The following is a 22,229-nucleotide window of genomic DNA, read 5'->3' as shown; positions in this document are numbered from 1 at the left end:
ATCTGTATTGAACCTAATGGTGTGGTGTAAATAATGTGTACAGATAAAGATACAAACCAATGATGCTGAACTGAAACAAGATATATGATCAAGCTGCTGGCAAATCCTTAGTGCCATACGATATCAATCATCACTATGGAAACACTGGTATAAGTGTCTTTTGTAGAAATGACACTTTTCTGTATATGTCTTTTAGATGTATGCCATATGTCATGTCTGTGTCTTCTGAATGGACCTTGAGTCTGGCAATAATAAGATGATGATGATGATGATGATGATGATGATGATGTAGAATATTATAAACAGAGACCATTAAGGAACCATCAGTGACAAGAGAGATTGCTTGCGTTGATGAAAGAAGCTTGACAGCTCGATACCCGTCAGCTCTACAGCTAGTAACCATGACCACAAGCACTGCCACAGCCACATCTAACCTAACCATCGGTGATGAAAACCATGTGAGAGAGTTCTGTGTCATCTTTGGGAATCACAATGCTGTAGATCACACAGTATAAGACCGACACCTGACAGTGAGTCAGAGGGTCAGGGTGACTGATACCTTTTATGACTATGATTTAAGTGGCCAGGACTGTTTCAAGAGCTCCAAAAATCAACACGAAAAGTCAATGTCACTTGTTGCATCATTTGTGATACCTGTGATAACTCTCCACACTATCTGGGAGTCTTCAATATCAGTGGTCAAAGGGGAAAACTAATACAGACTCTGAGTGACATGGTTCCTAGAAATGCCTGAGAACTTCAGAGAATTTCTGAATTGCTTCATGTTCAGCCGATTTTGCAAGAACAGTAGTGTGTCACACTAGAAATTACTCCAAAAGAACAGAAAATAAGCCACCAAATCCCCTGATCCACTACTTCTTTTCTGGTCACAAGGCACAATACTAATTTTTCAATCAGCATCTGCAAGTTCATTATCCTCAAAGTAAAAAAAATGAAATTAAATGAAAAGCGCAACAACACTGCTTACTTCACATATAGGGCCGGTTTATAATGAAACTGACATTTCGGTCAGTCAGACCTTCATCGGACCAGTAACTTCGTCAGAGTAAGTTCCAAATTTCCAAAAAGGCCCCCCATTGTGATCTTGCAGTCAACTGCAAAGGTCTGGGAGCCTATGAGCTATTGAACCACAGTAATCCCAATCAAAGCTTCCACTCCGAGAGAGGGATGAGACACCTTTGGCATATCAGTCTATTTTAATCTGGCTGGGCAGAGGAGAGGCCCACGACTCCAGGTTCACAACACCCAGCCCAAGGGATCAGAGAGGCTAACCAGCAGACTGCCCTTGCTGGCGCTCCCCTGCACTGGACTTCAGTCGCCATAATGGGTTTAGCCATGGGAGGCCAGCCTTTTCCAGCTCCGAGTGTAAATATATCCGGCAACTGCCATACTGTGGCTGGCTGGGGGGGGTAGATTACGTGGAGCCACTTACCCAGGCCCATCCATCCACACACACACACACACACACACACACACACACACACACACACACACACACACACAGCCCCAGGGGTTTTGGAATTTTTTCTGACATACAGGATTTCTGTCAGTGTGAGAAAAGCAAACCACACCCAAATCCAGTGACCATGAGAATCACCCATGTGCCAATCCACATGCTCACGCATGCACGCATGCGCGCACGCGCACACACACACACACACACACACACACACACACAATGTCACAAAGACAAGCATACACACAGGCACACCGAATGCAAGTGTGTCATTAGTGTCAAATCACCACAAATCACCTTGGTTCATCCTCTCATTCCAATTCACTCCCTCTCTTCTCTCTCTCTCTCTCTCTCTCTCTCTCTCTCTCTCTCTCTCTCTCTCTCTCTCTCTCTCTCTCTCTCTCTCGCCAGTAAGCGCTCTCTTCCACAGAGATAGCCTTTCTTTCTGCCTGCAAACACCACCGTGTTCTGCCATCCAGCTATCCATCCAGCATCCAACACCCCAACTTTCCATCCATCCTTTATTTCTCTTTCTTTCTTTCTTTCTTTCTTTCCTCCCTCCCTCTCTCCTTTCTCTGGTCTGTGTAATTCTGCAGATAGTGGAGTGATGACGCTCCATTGCTGGGGTGAGGCCTGCACAAGGCCACATTCTTTCGGTACGCAGACCACCTCACAGAGAGCAGAGAGTAGCGCGTGAGGGGCCTTTTATCAGATGGCCCAGGATGTGTAAAGGGATCATCAGACGCGATCAAGGTGGTTATCTGCAACGCAACCGGTTTCTCCACAAAGTCGTGACTTGTGATAGTGTTACGTAAGTGCCCACAGGGGGCTAGCATTACCCATACAAGTCCAACCTTAACTACCGAGGCAACTCCACCTGCATAGCTCGGAGTGCCCCACCCAGTTTGGCCATGAAATACGACTACGGGGAACACCTTGGCTATATATATGCCGTCCGTTTCATTTTCCCAATGGGACTTCAACTGACCACTGAGGCTGAACCTATTAGGAAACCAGCAGAAGAGGCACCAAATGGAGAGCCCAGCTATGGAGCTGCACAATTTCACCCGAGTCCAATCTCTAAGGTTGAATCTTTTAAGGATTCAGAAAAAAATACATTATTATTGTCCCATCATATAATGACATTGTATTGAGTTAGAGGCTCACAGTGGCTTGGGCTAGAGGGACATAAAAACAACATTAAAGAAAGCAGCATATAAAATAACATTAAGATACAGACAAACGCCCGAAACCCCCCCCCCCCCAAAAAAAAAACAATAAAACTTGAGGCTGTGTGAAAGACAAGCCTCTAGCAAACTGGTGAAAAGGGTCGCCCTTAAAGGTTGTATCAGCGATACGTCACTTCTGTTGATGTTCAAACAAAACAGAGATAGCTCGCTACTCCCTCCCCCTACCTCCCGTGCAAATACTCTCCTAAACGCGCATCTCGTCGGTTATTGGTTGAAACACTTTATTTTGCCTTTGAGTGGGTTGCCAACCCTTGTTGGTAGCAATTGTTTTTGTGTACAGATCTCAGAGCCTAGGCTGCTTACAGAGACAAGTTTTTTTGACGGCCTGCTTATGGGGCGGGCAGCTAGCAGATCGTTAGGAAAGAATGGATGAATGTGATCGTTTATGTTTGGGCCTTTTTTGGGCCTGAAATCGCTGATACAACCTTTAAGTACAGCTGTCCCATACAGCCAGCTGCCTGATGGAGTTTAGCTACAAAGCAGAATCAAGACAACGAAACGAGAGGGAGTATAGAACAAAGAGATAGAGGGACGCTGACGGGGAACTGAAGGCGGAGAAGTGAAAAGGGGAAGGAGCAAGAGGCCAGGGGAACAGGAAGGGTCAGCAGAGCAGCACACTGCAGCTAGCTGCCCACGACTGAAATCACTAATATCGCAAGTCTATGATGTGGGCTGTGGTAAGAATGGCACCACCACTGCAATTCTAGAAAATTCCTGAGGCAGTGAGTGAGTGACTGTGTGTGTGTGTGTGTGTGTAACATGATGACACTCTGTGCTCTTTCTGAGAAGAACGAGACACTGTATACACCTTACTTCACAGCCTGCATACGAACATGCCCACAGACACAAGACCATGAGCTATGTCTTCAAACCACAACACCAAAAGTCATGCAAAACACTGACAAAAATAGACATCTTTACATCTCTTCAAATGTAATCCAATATGTAGCCGAATGAATAGCATGTGAAAAGATACCAATCAGATTACAGACTATTGGAAGTATAAGTTTGGAAAAAAACAACGACACACAGCAAAAACTGGCTCTCACTGGTGTTCAGCGTTTTTAATCTGAGATGAGATCTGCCCTAGCCCAACTATGAATCACTGATCATTTTGTTTACGATTAGCTTAATTACAGTGGTAAACAGGGACCTTGTGGCAAACCACATGCTCTGCAATTCCCAGCTTTCTCAAAGCCCCATGGCACAACATTCACAGGAACGCAAACCAGCCCACTTCACAAAGCCTGACAATATTTCAAATCCCTTTTCTTCCACTACCAGGAACCGAAATTGTAGAATCCAAAACAAAGAACCGACACCGGGACCAATGCGCAAAAACCATAACTGGTCAGAAAAATATGTTTAATATTTTTTTTTTACTTTTTTTATTTGGTTGTGCCCATCAATCCCTAAACACAATAGCCCCTTTATTATTACAAACAAAGACTAGTAAAGAAGTTTATAATCTATTTTAAGACAAAAATAACTATATAATCGATAAGCTTGAAACAGAATAGAATCGATTTCAACAACACCCAACCCTATCCACTTCCCATAATGCATTACCCTATCAAGTGTACAATATGTTGTGCCTCTTTGTACAGACATGTGTGCTTATCTTGAGAGCCTTGGCAGATGAATCTGTGTGTGTGTGTGTGTGTGTGTGTGCGTGTGTGTGGAGCCCATTTAAGTCACCCTCCCACACACTGACATACCCTAACACTGGGGCAGATATCTAATCTGTGCAAGTGACAGCAACAAGTAACCTCCTCCTCAAGGCACGCGCCTCCACACTCCCGACTCCAAAACAGCCCGTTAGAAAAACAAGGCGCTTGTATAATTACTGGACTTCGACAGGAGGCCTCGGGCTTGATTTGGGGGTGGCTATTATTAGCCAACAGGAGTGCAGACTGCCGCGCTGGCACAGCCAAATCAACATCTCAAAGACAAGCTCCTCTCAGGTTTAAATGAGGATCCTCGACCTTTTCATTTTTATCAGACCAGATCTTCATCCTAAAGATCAAGTGTGTTTGTGGGGAGACCTACAGTCAGGCATTGATCATTATGAATAAGCTTAATTATGCAATAATTGACATTATGAATAATTTTCAGCCAACACTATGATGGAACGGTTCCTAATACGGAAGAAATCCTATGGCAACAAACAGCGATGACATGCACGCACACGCACGCACCAAAAATAACACTGAAACAGAGACAAAGCTGCCTAACCTGAAACCACAGACATTGAACTGTCCCTGCAGGCTAAAGAAAAACAGGTCTGTATTTCTGGCTTTGATGTGCTGCTGTACTGACCAATTACACAGAATGATCTGTCATCTGAAACTCGCAGCCACAGCCACCTGAGGCCTTCTTAAGAATGCAAGAACTGAAGTTACAGACAAAAAAACATGATCTTCAAAAATAGACCCAAAAAAAAGCACCTTGAGGAGGCTATTCTGGGCTAAAAGCAAAAGGAGGCCTCAGAGGCCAATAAGAAGCCTCTGTAATCCAACTCAGCTCTGCTGCCAAAACACAGAACCCAAAATGGTGGAGTCCCTCCTCAACTCAACTCAACCCCCTTCATGAAGTGCTGCCTGGAGGGAGGGGTAGTGCTAGGTGAACCCCAATGAAAGTGAGACGATGGACGAGAGAGAATCGGGGAAGAGAGGGACTGGAAGGAGGGGGTGGTGGTGGTGGCGGTGCTAGTGGTGTGTGTGTGGGTGTGTGTGTGTGTGTGTGGTGGGGGGGGGGCTGTAGGGTTAAGTTAACAGGGTGGAGGCAAAATGATCTCCAGGCTGCTAAATTCTTCTTCATTTCACACCACCACTCCACGCCGTTTAGTCACTAGGTTCTGAACAGCTCTAAAGCGAGGCTTGCTCAGGCGGTCAGACACCACTATTTTAAAAGCAAACAGCCGATAAAACACATCAATAGACCAGATACCCTCAAGTTTATGAGATAAGGAAGTCTGTCTGAAAAGAGTAGCATGCAAAAAATTAACACCCAGATATGAACTTCCAACATAACAATGCTTAAGGCTGCACGATTTGAGGAAAATATCTAACTGCAATTTTTCTGACAGATACTGAGATTGTGATTTGATTTGCAATAGGCCTACAATTTTTCAGTTTAATATTCCAAATTTCACTTTATGTTGGGCCACATCTGATTGGTGAGTATGCCTAATGCATAAGAAGCACCACGCTCCTGTTAAGAGTGGGACAAGCTGCACTATTAATTGCAGCCTTGGCAAATGCGTTAGTTCTAATTGCGACTCAATGCGAGCAAGTGAATGAGTTTGAAAGAGTGAGAGATTTGAGAGAAAGAAAGACCCTTCTGGAGACTGTTCATTCACGTCGTTCTCCTGCCTTGCGAGTTGATGTGACAGTGAGGGGAGAGAGGAGGGGGAGTCCTGAGGGGATAACTGGTGAACGGCAAAAGGCCTGATCCCTACTCTAGACCCCGGTAGGGTTGCCATAGCTACAGCAGCTCTGGGCTTTGGGTGTGTGTGTGTGTGTGTGTGTGTATGCATGCGTGCATCCGTATGTGTGTTTCACAGGGAGCATACTGCATGCATGGTCAGATTCAGAAGTGATGTGTGTGTGTGCATGTGTGCATACGAGCGAGCAATGGCAGAGTGACATTCATGTGCATCCAAGAACCACCCAATTGCCACACACCAGCTCACTTCCAAGAAACCTGTGACAGCAGACTGAGAACAACTCATTACTCTAAGACAACAGAAGAGGAAACCTTTTCACAATGTTCGTAATTGTCACAAGGGATTTTTCTACAAGCAAAACCATACCCCTACCTCCACACATTGATTCTGATGTATAACACAAAATTGATATAGGCATTCACTTTCATGCAGTGAGTCAGGCAATATAAAAACAGGACTTGCAGACAGATCTGTTTATGATGTTAGCCAAAACACATCTTTGGGAAGTGAGTGTTCGTTTTCTGCCAAGCACATTCTGCTGGCGATAACAAAATAACACGTGTGGGCCCAGACACACGGAGCCTCGGTCTATTTCCAATTTTCGAGGAGTTCTTTTTTTCCTTCAGTTCTAGCGTAGCTTTCCCTGTACTTTATAGTTTGTCATTCAGTCCTGTAATCACACTGAGTAGGATAAGTATGTCTGGGCAGATTATGGGTGAGCATCAAAGCAACAAAATGAATCCATAAAGAAACATCAAAAACAAAAGACAAACGTTATCAGCTACATAGGACAACGTGAAATGATACATAATATCTATATTCGTCACATGTCATTGTTCACACTGTACCGCAACTGTTAAGACTACACTAAGCTTTTCATTTGTAAAACTAGTAAAATCATTAAGTGTCCTGCATCGTCAGTCTTAAAAACATAAACTTACAAAAAATAACAAATAACGTGATGACACATGATGTTGTCATAAATTGTTAAATCGACGACTTACATAACATTTAAAGTGCAAGCCCATCCAGCCGATTCAGAAGAAAAACATTGAGCACATTCCACTTCCAAAAACATTCCAGGCCAACTATAGGGCAACAGGCACGTGTTTTCCCAAACGTTTTCCTCATACTCTTGCAACGTAGACTGCGGTACCGAAAGCAAATATTTGGGAAATATTATGAAGTTTTGGGGTGAAATAACTAATACTGCTGTAAAAGTAATCTAACGCACCAATAGATATCCAACAACAAGAACAACCAACCAACAACTACTTCTATTATCTTCGTCACACTTTGCTCACGCTTTTGTCAGTCCATGTTGCAGTTTCGCTGAAATTCTGATAATAACTTCAATATGATTTACGTGTGTGGTAATACTTGTGCATTTAAAGTTGTTTCCAAAAATGGTGACTTACCTAAACTCGTAACTTAGAGTATCCTACGTTTGCGGTTGTACAAAAAAACACAACACCGTTGTAAGCTACCACTCTCTCACTCGCGCAGTCACCACCACAGGTATGTTGGTTTGTCTTGCTTGTTGAGATTTAGAAAAGGATTACGCGCAAAAGCGAATCAATCCTTGCAAAATCTAATTCGATTCTAGGGCGCGTGTACACACTTCCTAAATTTAAGAACGACGCACGTATTCTCTTTCTTTTCGCCGAGTACATACTACTCCACTCACCCCCGCGTTTTACTGATGAGCCAACCTCGCTAGCTCCACATCCTTCGCCAATCAGGCTTTGTATTGTATGCACGAGCATGCTGGGCACACAATAATAGATGGCGATGTCGCCATCTAGCGACCGCTTTGGAATCTAACAATATTCTAAGTATTGCAGGTGAAAATGTCCCTTAAAAATGGACAAAAATGTTGCAGACAATAGTCATAAACGGTCAACTGAACAAGTTTTTAATATAAGCCAAGTCAACGAGATAAGTGTCACCCGCTGGGTAGTGTGCGCATTATGTTTAAGAAAAACAACACCTAAATTATTTTATAAAAAAAAAGATTAGCCTGCCAGTCTATGTGCTTCTGTCATGGCTTTCTCACAAGAAGATAGAAATGCTTTTTTTTACCTGGCTTACCTGTTCGTTGATAGGTAATGGGTTATGATTTGGGTGGTTCTCTTCAGTTAGGAATGCAGTGAATTTACTGGGCAAAAAAAGCCACAATGCTGGTCTCGGAATTTCTTCATCTCAGAAATTTAGACTTTGGCGCCATAGGCATAGCCTATCTTTCGAAGGCAGATGGGCGTACCTCACATAAATCGACTGCGTCCACGCCTTAACACTTTAGGCTACTCATGTCGGAGTGACGCATCGGTGGCATTTATCACATTCTGTGGCTAGCCAAGCCTAATTTCCATTCTTCTCAACCTCCACATATACGCCGAGTAGGCAGGCACAGATGACAGTTATCTGCAGTTTTTGATAATTCAACGTTTACCTGGCTTCCAATAAATTATCTAATAGCAAGAAATGCAACTCGAAAAAACCCCGGGTCCTCTTCTATCTCCTGCTGTGCCTTGTTAGGTAGCTAGGTCATGAAAGCTGTGCGGAGAGGGTGCCAGGTAATATCCCTAATGACAGAAAAGAAGATTTTCAGCTTACCTCCGACCTCGACACAGTGCATTGCACTACCACAGGTACGTAGGCCTGCAACTTCTTTGAACACTGAAGTAGGCCTACGCAGTGGGAAAATAATGTTTGGATTTTGTTCTTTTTGACGGAGTTAGTAAAGTATTCTTCGTTATCCTGCAGTTGGTGAATCCCAAGGATGTAGAAATAGTCTAAAAATGCAAATGGAGTAGGTTTATGCCCCATGTTTTACTTTGAGAATATGCAACACTTCGAGGCCCTATCAAACTGACGATAAAGGCTACAACTAATAACATAACTAAAATGAGAAATGTGTATGTTTCATTATGCAGGTATAGGTCTTTATGCAAAATGTGGCTTCGGGTTTATGAGTAAAGGGCGCTCTCTGCTGGCTCTGCATGGTTTGAGTAATGAGAAGTAGCCTACCCCGGTACTTACATGTACATTTTTTTCTCAGTTGCTTTGGCACATTTCTCAGATCAGAATGGAAATTCTCAAAACTGTTTGTTCAAACTCCATTAACATCCACTTGTGCACATAATTGAAGCATTTTCTCCCCATCTTGAACAAATAGCAATGCTTGTTTAGTAGCCTACATCCATGCAATTTTTTTTATTTTTATAAATATCTGATATTTTTATTTTTTCAATGGCTATGTCATGGTGTTGGTCTGGCTAATGGCTAATGCACTATAGTGGTTCCCTGCTGAAAATAATCCTACATCATGCCACACATTGGCCTTATTCCATCGCTTGTGTCATTACATGCAAATGTTTTGAACTAGCTGGCATAACTAAATGTACTAATTGTTGTGCAAATGTTTATTATGATTCGAGAAATGCACCAACGCCCCTGAGAAAAACTGTAATAAAGTTGGCCTTGTTTTATACTTATTTTATGATATCTTAAAAATACTATAATTTATCCAAAATCATGAGTTGAGTGGATTAACGAAGAATCCCTGCAGGTAATCTAGTTAGTATATTTCGTGTTCCCATAAGCTATAGAAAACATTTTGGTCAATCACATATTGACCATAAAATGTCCAGTTACACTCATCTAAGAGAGCAGAATGAAATGTGCGCTCATTGTATTCTCAGTTGAACACACAATTATGAATTGAACACAATTCATGCTGATAATACATGGAATGCACGGAATAATGATAGATAGATAGATAGATAGATAGATAGATAGATAGATAGATAGATAGATAGACCTTGTGTGTCATAATATTCAGTATTAGGCTATTCTAGGTCTTTACAGTATAAGGTGGGAGCCTGAGAATGCAGAATCCACATTACAGAAGTCAGTGCTAATTCGGTGTGCAAAACACATGGCCGGGGTACCCGTTTTAGAAAAGTCCCTACCCTCAGAGTAAACATACGATCTTTTATTTTCATTCTTGGCCATTTAATTCTTGGCCATACTGCAAGCATGCAGGAGTGAAAGAACAATTGAATGGGTAAGATGGTTTCTACGCAGATTTTATTATATAAAAAGAGAATGGCCTCTCGCTCACTGTAGTACGCAGTGAATTACGCACTGAGGGTGCACCAAGTGAAGGTTGTGCAAAAGGGTAGACACTTGGTACAAAGAATAACATCGTACTACTTGGGTATGTGTGCTGGCCGCTGGACTATTTGACAGCATTGTGAAATAGTTTGGCTATTGTGTGACCTTACAAATTCCAATACTAAAAATCGAATTTGTGTTTAAACTACAGGTTACTTATAAACGTTGGGAATGTTGGTACTGGTAATTTGGCAATTTAGAGTTGATACATATTCATAATAAATATATATTTAGAATTCAAAAGATATATGTTTTAAGTTTTCACGTGACGGCGGAACTCCAACGCACACACCCATAGGCCTACACCTTAAAAGGCACATTTAGCTCACCTAGACGTACAAGCAGGCTGGAAGGATGAGCACCAACAACCCCGAGGACTGGTGCTTATGGCTGATTCTTCTTTGTTGTTCCATAAAGAGTATGTTTGGTTCGGAAACGTTTTATAGCCTACATGTGTAGGCTATCTCTACATTCTAAGCCTATATGATACTGTAAGACTTAGGCTACTTCTTAGTTAATGTTCTGTTTCAAATATACAAATTGGTAGCCTAAGACATCATGTAATGATTTAATTTCCTGTTCAATTATGCTTTATTTTGAAATGTCATTGTTGCTCCTGTTAACAGCACTTCATGGCTCAGGCTGGGACGTGTACCAGACCCCTGACATCGTAGAGGAGATGGTGGGTAACTCCATTACACTGAAATGTCACATCGCAAACATTGTATTTGAAAACTCCTGCGAGTCCATAACTTGGGCTAAAGTACACCCAAGGACCGGGGAATTGAATGTTGCAGACCCCGTATCAGATGAAAACTTTGAGAAAGCCAAAAACAAAACGACAAAATCATGTGATTTAATAATTATAGGCCAGAGCCAGGAATATTCTGGCATGTACTATTGTTGGGTTAAAGCATCAAGTATAAGAATTCATGGAAATGGATCAAGAGTGTCATTCACAGGTGAGCTCTTTGGGTTGTTAAGTTAAAATCTCATCTCTCTGGCCATTCACAGCCTTTGCACATATCTGTGTAAATGAATACGACAAACTCTGTTGCAGGAACTTTAACCGCTTCTGTGGAGCTTTTTTCGCCACGGAACAATAACGCCTCAAGTGTCCCGTTTATCTGTTGGGCGAAAGGAGTTGTCCCATCACAAGTCCGTGTCTTTTGGATTGTGGATGGAAGTGAATATAATGGACACACTGAATCTATTTGGTCAAACAACAGTCATTCAGCAGCAGAATTTACTCAAAGTCGGACTTGGATCCCCGACTGGACAGGGGGAGCTGGGATAGAGTGCACGTGTGTGGTCGAAATAAGAGGAAAGAATATTTCAAAAACCATTCAATATATGCCAGGTGAGTTGCCTAAATAATGTAAAATTAAATTGACGGTTAAGTGCTTTAGCATGTCAATACATCACAGAGAGCCCCTGAACTCACCAAAATTGTATTATTATTAACTTTGGGTATGTTCTTGTAGGCTATATGATATTATATGCGTCAGACCTATACATTAATATTTAGGGTTAATGTTTAATATTCCGGTTGTTAAGGTAACTTGGCCTATTGTCATGCTTTACACGTAGACTGCATTTCTTGTCTTATTCATTTGTTTTAGCCTATATGTTCCCAGTCCTCTTTCAAGAGATCCAATTCCTGTGCGCCTGGTGCGCATTGCACTTTTCGTGCATAAAAAAGACTGCTGAAAAGAGTAGATTTTCAGTTAGATTTTCAGAAATTATCTAATTATTATGCCTACAATGCACGCACACAGGATCAGCTCCGAACAACGCGTGCTTAGTCCTTGTGTATGGAATCTCTTTTACATCACTTTTCATCGTGGCAGGATGGCTTCTGGTTGTTATATATCATGGTAAGTGGCCAATGTATGCGATTGCCATGAACCTAGACCTATTACCTATTGCTAAGTGACCGTACATTTAGTGTTGGTAGGCCTACAATTGCATACAAATATTATAGATTATTTCATATTATACAATTATAAACATGGATCTGTTGAGGAATAGGAACATCATATTATGCACGTTAACAGCTATCTCACATCCTGATTAAATCATGTTTGTGTGACAGATGTAAACTAATGTTCATTTCACAGGGCAAAAAAGTAAGAAAACTCACAAAATCGACCATAGACATAAATTCAGTAAGTGTTTTTGCACACAGATGTTTGACCTCACAACTAATTCTTGTTTGTTATGTTGTTGATAATTGTTTGAAATGGAGGTAAATAAAGCTATATGTGTGAGTAAATCTTGGCATTTTCTCAGGTAAACATGGAACAGGTACTCTTAAAGGACCATCTTGCAATGTAAGTCAAGTAGAAACATCAGAAAATGAATAGTAAATTGTAATGGCCTTTTGATGTTAAACATAATTTTTTTTTTTTTTCTTCTTCAAAATGCACTAGGCGATCTTAGGCTATTTCTTAAGCACCCCTAAATTTGATCTCAGCACCCCTGAAAAAATAAGCAATTGTGTGCATAGATCCATCCCAGCTCAAACTCAAATGACAACTAATGCTTTTGATGTGTTGTGAACTAATTCTCAGGAAGTGCAGTATTCCAGTCTGAACAATATCCAGCCGCCAACAAGTGCTGGACTTCAAAGGGATTTTGTGGCAGAAAACGGAGCGGAAGTTATCTGTTTAGATTAGATGCACATATTCATCTGCACAGTGTCAGTTCCTTCATTTGGTTAATTGTTCATACTTTCAAATATAATGTATTGCATATTAAATATTATGCATATTTGCATTTTGTGTGTATTGCATTGTATGGCTTTGTACTTTGCACAATGACAATAAAAGTTGACCTATACTGTTCCTACAGACCTTTTCATAAACATGAAAACATGAAGAGTCCATACACCGACTTATTGCCGAAAGGCATGCCTGTTGAAAGATAATGTGAATAGTTTGCAGGGAAAATATGGTCCATGTTACGTTATTCCCCAAAAGCACACAAACACACACACACACACACACACACACACACACACACACACACACACACACACACACACTGACACACACACACACACACACACACACACACACACACACACACACACACACTGATTACTGTCATCAGCCAGACATAGGTCCCCCTCTTTACATTACAGTTTTTCTCAGTCGCTTTGGTGCTTTTTTTAGATCAGAATGAAAATTCTCATAACTATTAGTTCAACCTCCACAACATTTAGTCATTTGTGCACATCATAGTAGCAATTTCTCCTTCCTCTGAACAAATTGCAAATGCTTTTGGACATGTATCAGTTGCTTTCATTCAATTCTCTGCTGTTTTTTAACATTATCATTTGCTTATGTCATGTCAGTCAAAATGAACTATACTTACGGATGCTGAATAGTCGTGCCCAATAAAGCTAATAGTCTTCATTTCATTGCTTGAGTCATTACATATAAAATTGTTGTACTAGTTATCAAATTCTGTCACAATGCTGTAGAATTGCAAAGAACATACAGTAAAAATGTACGTATTCAGTGTCTTGTACTCACTTACTCCCCTAATGTGTAACTTTACTGTAGTTTTCAAATGGCTGTACTGTACAGTACTGTATAATGCTGTCTTGAGCATGTTCAGGTAGTGTCACCGAGTTCTGACATTTTTTGCATTGAAAAACACTGAGAGAACTGTCATAATGAAAACATGACAAAGCCATTTATCTTGTTCATAAACGATGGTGTCAAGACTTCTCATTTTGATGACACTGACAGTTTCATTGACATAAATACTTGCTTTTGAGGAATGGACTATCCATTTTGAGCAAGTGACGTGCTTTTGCAGGTCATCCACTAGGTTTTGCAGTTTGCACTAATTGTTTTGAGAAATGCACTCTGTTGTGCAAATGTTAATAGTGATGTGAGAAAAGCACCAAAGCGACTGAGAAAAACTGTAACAATCTGGGTCACCGAGTGGACATATTTTAACCAGGTAAAGCTCAAGCAGGAGATTAGTGAGTGGAATACTGTGGAGAGTTTATTTAACAAAAAATGTGCAAGATGTTATACAGTATGTGCCTATACAATCACAGACAAATTTGCATTATTTTATTTTTACCAGGAGTCTGCATACAGTAAATGTCAAATTATCTCATAGATCTACATAGAACACAGTGCAGTTTCATCATGACCAGGCACTACCAAGTGGCAATTATTAGGTATAAACAGAACATAGTGCAAAGTTACTGTATATTTCACTAATCATGACCATGGGCACCAACCACCAAGTGGTAAATTATCTTAGGTATGACCTAGGTAGAACATTTTGCAAAGTTTAACCTCTGACTGGTCGTGGTATAGACTGAGTCCTTAGGCAAAATCTTAAACTATTAGTTTCCATCTCTCACGTTGTAGCTTACTTTAAAGTTTAGTTTAGTGTCAGTTTAGGGATTTGGAACACTAAACTTCACATATAGCCTACCATTTATTCTGCCTTCCCCGTTTGCCTAACCGCGATTATTTTAACGAAACGTGTAGTGTCCTGTCAATTAACTGGGGTGGCACCTGAGGTGTCCAAGCAGGTTCCAGAGGTCTCCGCCCCTGCAAAACGCACACATCTAGCATTTGTAATTGGGATCTAACAGAATCGGAAGGCTATTTAAGTCTGCCTTACAAACCGACTTATTTTCTTTGTTGGAAATGTGCACATTGCCAATGACGTAGGCTATATATTAATTATGAATTATTTTTATTAATTATTAATTATTAATATATAAACATGAATTCACACGAACTAAACTCAGTAAGATTTGTTAATGTCAGGCTTGTAAAACCAACACCGTTCAAGCTATAATTTCAAGATCTAAAAATAACACGTCTTTGTTCTTTTGAGATCAGTGATCATGTGAACTCGAAATAGGTGTCAGTGGTATGGTTATGTGCACGCCCCCAATTAAGCAGTGCCATGCTATGCACTTCTTCAACGCGACTGTCAAAAGATGGACAACAAGAAACTCAAGAACTACTATAAGTGCATGTGCATAATCTTACTTTGTTCTCCTCTCAAAGGTAAGCTTGGTTGATATCATCACTGACCAACAATTTCTGTAAAATTAGCTACAATGTGTTGTTTTATGGCCTTCATTTTAACATTTCGTTTGCAAGAGGCCTATTTTAATCAAAATGCACAGTCCTGGAGTTAGGCCTAACAAATTAATTCAGAAACAGATTGTTGGGACTTGCAATGGTTTTGATTTTCTTCGCGCTCTCTCTATCTCTTTCCTTAGCATATCACGTCTCATCCTTGAACCCAAATGTAATAATTGGCAGTTCAACGACGCTGAAGAGCTACAACGACGACAATGTGGCCTCCAGTTCTCCAAACTGTCTTTATCTAATTTGGATGAGAGTACATCCAAAGAGAAGAACGATGGATGTTATAAACGTTGATGGTCATAAATACAAGACACAATATAATGAACAGACTAAATCATGCGATTTAATAATAACCACTGCAACTCTGGAAGATACTGGACTGTATTACTGTTCCGAGACAGATGCCAGGCCATTTATAGGGATTGGCACAAAACTAACGGTCGTGGGTAAGTTTCATGATTTTAGTCTAATTTAGGATACAACATGCTGCTACATGTCAATTGTCCCCGTTTGCAATATGGACTGTTTCGCAGGTAACGATGGAGTCATCCCATCTGTCGAGCTTTTCTCACCATCGGAGTTTCTTGACTCCAACATCCCACTGATCTGTTGGGCGACGAATACCCTCCCATCTCAGGTTCGCGTCTTTTGGGTTGTAAATGGGAAAGAACACACCGGTTGGACCGAGTCAGTGTGGTCGAAGCAGAGTGATCAAACCACCACGGAGTTCACACAGAGCCGATTTTGGCTGTCGAAGACGGACTGGGAGGCTGGGGAAAAGTGCATGTGTGTAGTCGAAGCTGGCGGGAGGAACATCTCCAAAAGCATCCAAAGTAAGTCCAGTTAATTAATATAGTAGCATGCTGCGGTGGAAATTAATGAGGGTAAAAAATAATAACTGGACAAAGACAGAATCTTAACACAGCCTTTTACTAACTAATTTGTTTTGAAGCATATTGTGCAAGGGCGTAGGTTTGGTCTGAGCTTTGGTGGGGACACTAACCCCCCCCCCCCCCCCCCGAAAAAAAACAAACACTCAACTCTTTCACCAGCCACTAAAATTATTAAAATGTGCTACTGTCCAACTACAATCCATGATTAAAATGTGCTACTGTCAAACTTGATCTAACTACACTGTGTAGCCTACATAATCTGATTTTAATATGTAGGCTACAGATATGCAGGCTATATTTAACATTTATTTTCTATTTGGTCTGTTATGAAATCATGCCCATTTAAGCACAGCTCAGTTTTAAGAAACTTAAATACATGCATGCTTAGCATTTTGTGAAAAGAAATCATTAAGGCTACATTGACAAACTCTTAACCGTGAGCTGCCTGTATATTCTTTGATTCTAATATTTACAGATATCTAGGCGATGTAAGCACAGCTCAGTTTTAAGAAATGCAGCCGAAAGACCATGTTGAATTTTGCTATAAATATAAAAAGGTCTGCTGTTTATTCTGATATATGGTTTGCTATGTGTTGTGTGAAGAGTGTGTAGGCCTACCTACGATATTCCACCGAGACGAATGGATGTGGAGATGGGCGCAGAGAATAATTATTAAATCTCTTGAAGTTATTTTTCTCGCGAACTGTTTATCACAGCAAACAGTGGCTAGCTAGCACCGTTTAAAAGCTGAGAAAAGGCTCTTTCATGTGACACATGTGTGATGAGTAGCCTACTTCTCGAGGAGTTCAACAGAGAAGAATGGGTGAATTTGGACGCACTTCATGCTTAGTGAAGTAAAGCTGAAGCGCTGCATGCTGCGCAGGAGACTGCGGCTCACTGGTAGTTATTATAGGTAACTTCAAATCAGCGCGATTTACTCTTATAGGCTACTGCACATTACAAGATCTGTACGAGATGATCCGCAGCACTGAAGTGAGAAATGATTTAACTCTTTGTGTAGCGCATGTGAGCGCTTTCCCCCCCATTTCAACCTGAATATTGGTGGGGACATTTCAGTCGTAATTTGACATTGGTGTGGACACGTCCTTCGGTCCCCACGCAAATCTACGCCCCTGATATTGTGCCATTTAACCATCATCGAAAGCTGGGGAATTGCAGCTTTCCCCAGCAGGCCTGTTTATGTTGTAGAGGTCCATTCAGGCTTATACACATTTAAAATCTGAAAACATAAGAATACTTATATGTTATATGTATAGATTTATAACAGTACTTCTATATTACATGGCGTAAATCCAGAGATGGAAATGATCTTAGTAACTACCAGTCTTTGCTGTCATCCTTTTCATCCACTGTTACACTTGCAAAAAAGGCATTCTATCAAAGCAAGATTGAGAGCGCCACTGACAGTAGACAACTTTTTTCTACTTTCAAATCTCTCCTCAATCCTCCACCACCACCATCAACTACTTCACTGTCAGCAAATGACTTTGCAACATTTTTCACTGAAAAAGTTGCTAAAATAAGTGCTCAGTTTGATGCTCCTATAATGAGGGCTTTGCCTTGTGTTAGTATGACCCCATCATTTGACTCTTTCTCTCCTCTTGATGAGGAAGCAGTCTCTCAATTGCTTCAGCGATGTCGTCCAACAACATGCCCATTAGATCCTGCCCGTCCACTCTTCTACAGTCTATCTCACCCGCTGTTCTACCAGCAGTCACACATGTATTTAATGCTTCACTCAGTTCTGGAATAGTTCCTTATTCTTTTAAACAGGCTAGGGTTACACCTCTGCTAAAGAAAAGTACACTTAATCCAACTGAGGTGAAGAACTACAGACCTGTCTCCCTTCTTCCTTTCTTGTCAAAGGTTTTGGAGAAAGTGGTCTTCAAGCAAGTTTGTGACTTTCTTCATCAGAATAATCTACTAGACCCTATGCAGTCTGGTTTCAAGAGTGGTCATTCTACTGAAACTGCTCTTCTGTCTGTGACTGAAGCATTGAGAGTAGCTAAGTCCTCTGCTCAGTCATCAGTATTAATTCTACTAGATTTATCTGCAGCCTTTGATACTGTTAACCATGACATTCTCCTATCTATACTATCTGAACTGGGAATTTCTGGAAAAGCTCTTGACTGGTTTGAATCTTACCTTAAAGGGCGTTCTTTCAACGTGTCTTGGCAGGGACAAGTATCTAAGTCTCATGCCCTCACCACAGGTGTGCCTCAGGGATCAGTATTAGGACCCTTGCTTTTGCTTTTCTCTATTTACACCACTTCCTTAGGTGATACTATTCGCTCCCATGGATTTGACCATCACTGTTATGCAGACGACACTCAACTTTACCTGTCTTTCCCACCTGATGACTCTAGTGTTTCCCACCGGATTTCTGCATGCCTTAAGGATATTTCAGCCTGGATGAAAGATCGGCACCTTCAGCTTAATCTCTCAAAAACAGAGTTTTTGGTGTTTCCAGCTAAAACAGCTATTCCCCAACAGATTAACATCCAGCTTGACTCAACTTCACTGACCCCAACTAGATCGTCACGAAACTTGGGCGTTGTAATTGATGACCGACTTAACTTCTCTGAGCATATAGCTTCTATTGCAAAATCATGCCGGTTTATGCTTTACAACATTAGGAAGATCAGACCTTATCTGACACAAGATTCCACACAACTTCTTGTTCAGACCATGGTCATCTCTAAGCTGGACTATTGTAATTCACTGTTAGCTGGCTTACCCGCTTGTGTAACAAGATCATTACAGCTGATTCAAAATGCTGGAGCACGCCTGGTCTTCAATCAGCCAAAGAGGACACATGTAACTCCTCTCCTAGTTACTCTCCATTGGCTCCCTATAGTAGCCAGAATTAAATTTAAATCTCTCACTTTGGCCTATAGGACACTAACTAGATCTGCTCCTAGTTATTTTAATTCAATAATCAAGCCTTACATCCCCAACCGCCCACTGCGGTCTTCTGGTGAGCGTATGTTGTGTCGACCAGTCATAAAAACTGGGTCTAATTCCAGACTCTTTTCTTCAGTGGTTCCATGTTGGTGGAATGAACTGCCCAGTGGTCTCCGTTCCTGTGGTAGTTTTGGGTCGTTTAAGAGGGGTCTAAAGACATTCCTATTCAACATATACTTAGTTGTTTAAGCGCTTATGTGTTATGGTTTATATAATGCTGTTTTATTTTAATTGGGCTGTTAATTAATTTGACATTATTGTTTATTATTGATATTCTCCTTAATGTAGTCTTAGCATGTTATTGTTTTATATTATTGATTGAATTGACATTATTGTTTTATTATTGCCTTTCCCCTTTTTTACATTGCTTTTTTATTAGGCTATTGATTGAATTGATATTATTGTGTACTACAACTATTCTCCTTACTATATTTGACCTAGATTTTAATCTGTTCCCTGTTCATTTTTAAATATTATTATGTTGTTTTGTATTTATATGTCGCTTTGGACAAAGGCGTCTGCTAAATCCATAACCATAACCATAACCATATTACAATCTACTAACGCTATGTTTGTTATATTTTACGCGCAGGGGTTGGGAATGACATGTGCATATTCCTAGTTTATGGGATCTCTTGCGCAGCATTTTGTATGATCTTAGTAGCCGTCACAACAGTCTTGGTTTTACACAAGGGTAAGTAGACCTACAATACACAAGCTGTAATAACCATTGCACACAAATAGCAATACAGCATAATCAGCATAACATGTAAGACAACGATGAAAAGAAAGTCGTGCTTAATTTGCTAACTGTGAATTGTATGTAATTATTGGCAACGTCATTGGTGTCAGGTATTTCATTGTTTTAGAAAAGCATGGAATAAAGGTTTGACAACTCAATGCTAAAACCTTGTGGTTTCTGTACAGGGCAAGGGGTTAAAGAAGTTCGGGAAAAGGACCGTAGAAGGCTCAACACTGGTAACAGCAGTACTTTGATAATGACTTCACTGTAACTTCAAGTCTTTGAATTAATAATTAGCACCCAAAACTGTACAGGCACCACAGCATACTTATTACAACTAAAATTATTAAAACTATTATCAGTATGTCAAATTAATGTAATTACTATTTTTTTAGACAAACATGGGAAATACACAAAAAAACGATCTTCTCTCACAGTGAGTAGTGTTGAAATAACAGATTTAAAGGTAACATAGGTGATATAGTAGCTATACCCGTCTGGAAACGGACTGTGAATGCATAACACATCTATAGAAAAGTGCTTTGCTGTTGTTGTTAAATGTTAATTTCTAATTAATTTCTGTTAATTTAAGATAGCTCATATGTTGGGGAATTGGGGGATAGTGTATGAAAGGGGCCATACTTAGTTACACACCATTTTATAATTTCCCATATGGGCATAAAGCTATACTGCTACTATTCCATGTCATAGACTGTGGCTCATAACCCATTTTTGTATTATTACATTCTTAATAAAATCTTGTTGACAGGATGTGCAATATGCCAGCCTTGACAACATCAGACAACCCCAGTAAGGCCCACACAGCAACAGGTCTTCGATTTGGAAACCCAACCTTCATGGCTTGTAAAAATGTTCTATTTTATCTTCTTACTCAAACTTCACATGCATGTATTGTCTTTTAATAGTATTCAATAATAAACAGTGATTGTGTTGATGTGTTCTGTCTGGGAATTTTTTGTTGTTTTTGTATTATCAATATTTGGCATTAGAAAAGCAAAAAGCACTTTTTCTGGTGGTCTGAAAAGTCATGCAAGACACAAGGTGGTCAGAGACGCAGCAGTCCACAAACCACAGTTCTTGCTGCTCAGAATGTTGAGCTTGAGTTCCAAGCAATGTTGTTACAAGCAAACAATCTGAAGATGCAGGGGGTCTTTGGGTTTTTTTTTTTTTGGGGGGGGGGGGCAGACCTGTGGGTGGAACAAACAACACCGGGTGGGAAAGTAAAGGCAACAAACATGACCAAAGTGTAGCTGTGAGATATGCGTACATCTTGTGCATCCTGTACAGGAAAAGGATAAACTCGCATTGATGGTCAGAGTCACACTTAGTGGTAAATGCGACGAGGCCCTATCTCACACACACACACACCACAACTCCATCCATTACTTCCTGATTACTGAAATCTGTTATGAGAAGCCATTAAAGCCATGTTCCACCACTCTAACCCAGCTAATGTTTAGTGTAATGCAGCAGGGAGCTGAGATAATGTCTTGGGCAGAGACATCATCTATTCCAGGCAATTATCAAGTGGGAGTAGGCCTACAGAATGAATAATTTGATTGACAATGAGGTCAAATAGAAACAAAAGCAGAAACACAGACTCTACCGTTAATTATTTTAAGTATTGAAAGGTACAGAGGAGAAATAAATCAAATAGGGGAAAACCTTTAAATTCATTATGGCCATTTTATAAAGCTAAATACAATACACAGCATAGACTTTCACATTAAACCCTTTTCAAGACTGATCCACTACTGAAACGGCTTCACAGAACATGGGTGAAGAATGAAGACTAGAAAGAACGGCAAGAAGAGGGTGGGTGGGGGGTGGGGGGGTTTACATATCACATCCCCCTCACCATCATTTCAGCCTGCTCTACATATGCTTAGTTTCATAATGAGAATATGTTTGTTTTTTCTACTTTTCATCTTTTAGTATTTTCAGTACTTTTTTCTTGCAGTTTGAGACAGTAGCCTAAAATAAGTTGACATATTTTGAGTTTTAGATCTGAGGATTGAGATGCTGGTCAGAGCCAGGAAGGGTGGGACAAACAGGATGTGGGGTGAGGCTCACTGGCTCACTGTAGGGCCTGGAGT

General features: G+C 40.6%; 3 protein-coding genes across 7 annotated transcripts in view; 2 read left to right on the top strand and 1 right to left on the bottom strand.

Moving 5' to 3' along the window:
- Positions 1 to 7,869, bottom strand: part of sema4ab (sema domain, immunoglobulin domain (Ig), transmembrane domain (TM) and short cytoplasmic domain, (semaphorin) 4Ab) — a 39,261-nt gene extending 31,392 nt beyond the window's left edge. Inside the window, exon 1 of one of the 2 annotated variants that reach the window (XM_076301192.1) lies at positions 7,594 to 7,869. The gene's annotated coding sequence lies outside the window, so the exon portion shown is untranslated. Of the gene's footprint in view, positions 1 to 7,179; positions 7,568 to 7,593 lie in introns of those variants that run through there. The other variant, XM_076301193.1, reaches the window with a different exon arrangement.
- A 2,285-nt stretch (positions 7,870 to 10,154) lies between these two features.
- On the top strand, positions 10,155 to 13,773 carry LOC143140073 (uncharacterized). 3 transcript variants are annotated; one of them, XM_076300898.1, is made up of 7 exons: positions 10,155 to 10,244; positions 10,981 to 11,316; positions 11,415 to 11,714; positions 12,133 to 12,231; positions 12,475 to 12,522; positions 12,647 to 12,687; positions 12,928 to 13,773. In XM_076300898.1, exons 1-7 carry the CDS (start codon positions 10,241 to 10,243, stop codon positions 13,030 to 13,032), a joined length of 933 nt encoding a protein of 310 aa, XP_076157013.1. In that variant the 5' UTR covers positions 10,155 to 10,240; the 3' UTR covers positions 13,033 to 13,773. The 3 variants fall into 3 exon arrangements, with proteins under 3 accessions (XP_076157013.1, XP_076157012.1, XP_076157014.1); XM_076300897.1 differs by lacking the exon at positions 10,155 to 10,244 and adding an exon at positions 10,511 to 10,772; XM_076300899.1 differs by lacking the exon at positions 10,155 to 10,244 and adding an exon at positions 10,775 to 10,845.
- A 1,522-nt stretch (positions 13,774 to 15,295) lies between these two features.
- On the top strand, positions 15,296 to 21,067 carry LOC143140072 (immunoglobulin lambda-1 light chain-like). 2 transcript variants are annotated; one of them, XM_076300895.1, is made up of 7 exons: positions 15,296 to 15,405; positions 15,624 to 15,938; positions 16,026 to 16,325; positions 19,963 to 20,064; positions 20,298 to 20,348; positions 20,508 to 20,548; positions 20,882 to 21,067. In XM_076300895.1, exons 1-7 carry the CDS (start codon positions 15,336 to 15,338, stop codon positions 20,924 to 20,926), a joined length of 924 nt encoding a protein of 307 aa, XP_076157010.1. In that variant the 5' UTR covers positions 15,296 to 15,335; the 3' UTR covers positions 20,927 to 21,067. The 2 variants fall into 2 exon arrangements, with proteins under 2 accessions (XP_076157010.1, XP_076157011.1); XM_076300896.1 differs by lacking the exon at positions 20,508 to 20,548.
- Positions 21,068 to 22,229: the final 1,162 nt, after the last annotated feature.

Source organism: Alosa pseudoharengus, unplaced genomic scaffold (genome assembly GCF_046254945.1).
Source record: "Alosa pseudoharengus isolate Yale_2024_CS ecotype anadromous, Long Island Sound unplaced genomic scaffold, YU_APseudo_1.1 YU_APseudo_1.1_scf_23, whole genome shotgun sequence".
NCBI classification, from domain to species: Eukaryota; Metazoa; Chordata; class Actinopteri; order Clupeiformes; family Clupeidae; genus Alosa; species Alosa pseudoharengus.
This window is presented reverse-complemented; position numbering and strand designations above follow the sequence as displayed.

Coding starts and splice junctions, on each gene's coding strand:
- LOC143140072 (XM_076300895.1), top strand. CDS start 15,336: ATGGACAACAAGAAACTCAAGAACTACTATAAGTGCATGTGCATAATC. Junction 16,326..19,962: donor CATCTCCAAAAGCATCCAAA/GTAAGTCCAGTT, acceptor TTTTACGCGCAG/GGGTTGGGAATGACATGTGC. Junction 20,065..20,297: donor AGTCTTGGTTTTACACAAGG/GTAAGTAGACCT, acceptor GTTTCTGTACAG/GGCAAGGGGTTAAAGAAGTT.
- LOC143140073 (XM_076300897.1), top strand. CDS start 10,709: ATGAGCACCAACAACCCCGAGGACTGGTGCTTATGGCTGATTCTTCTT. Junction 11,715..12,132: donor AACCATTCAATATATGCCAG/GTGAGTTGCCTA, acceptor GCACGCACACAG/GATCAGCTCCGAACAACGCG. Junction 12,688..12,927: donor TTAAAGGACCATCTTGCAAT/GTAAGTCAAGTA, acceptor ACTAATTCTCAG/GAAGTGCAGTATTCCAGTCT.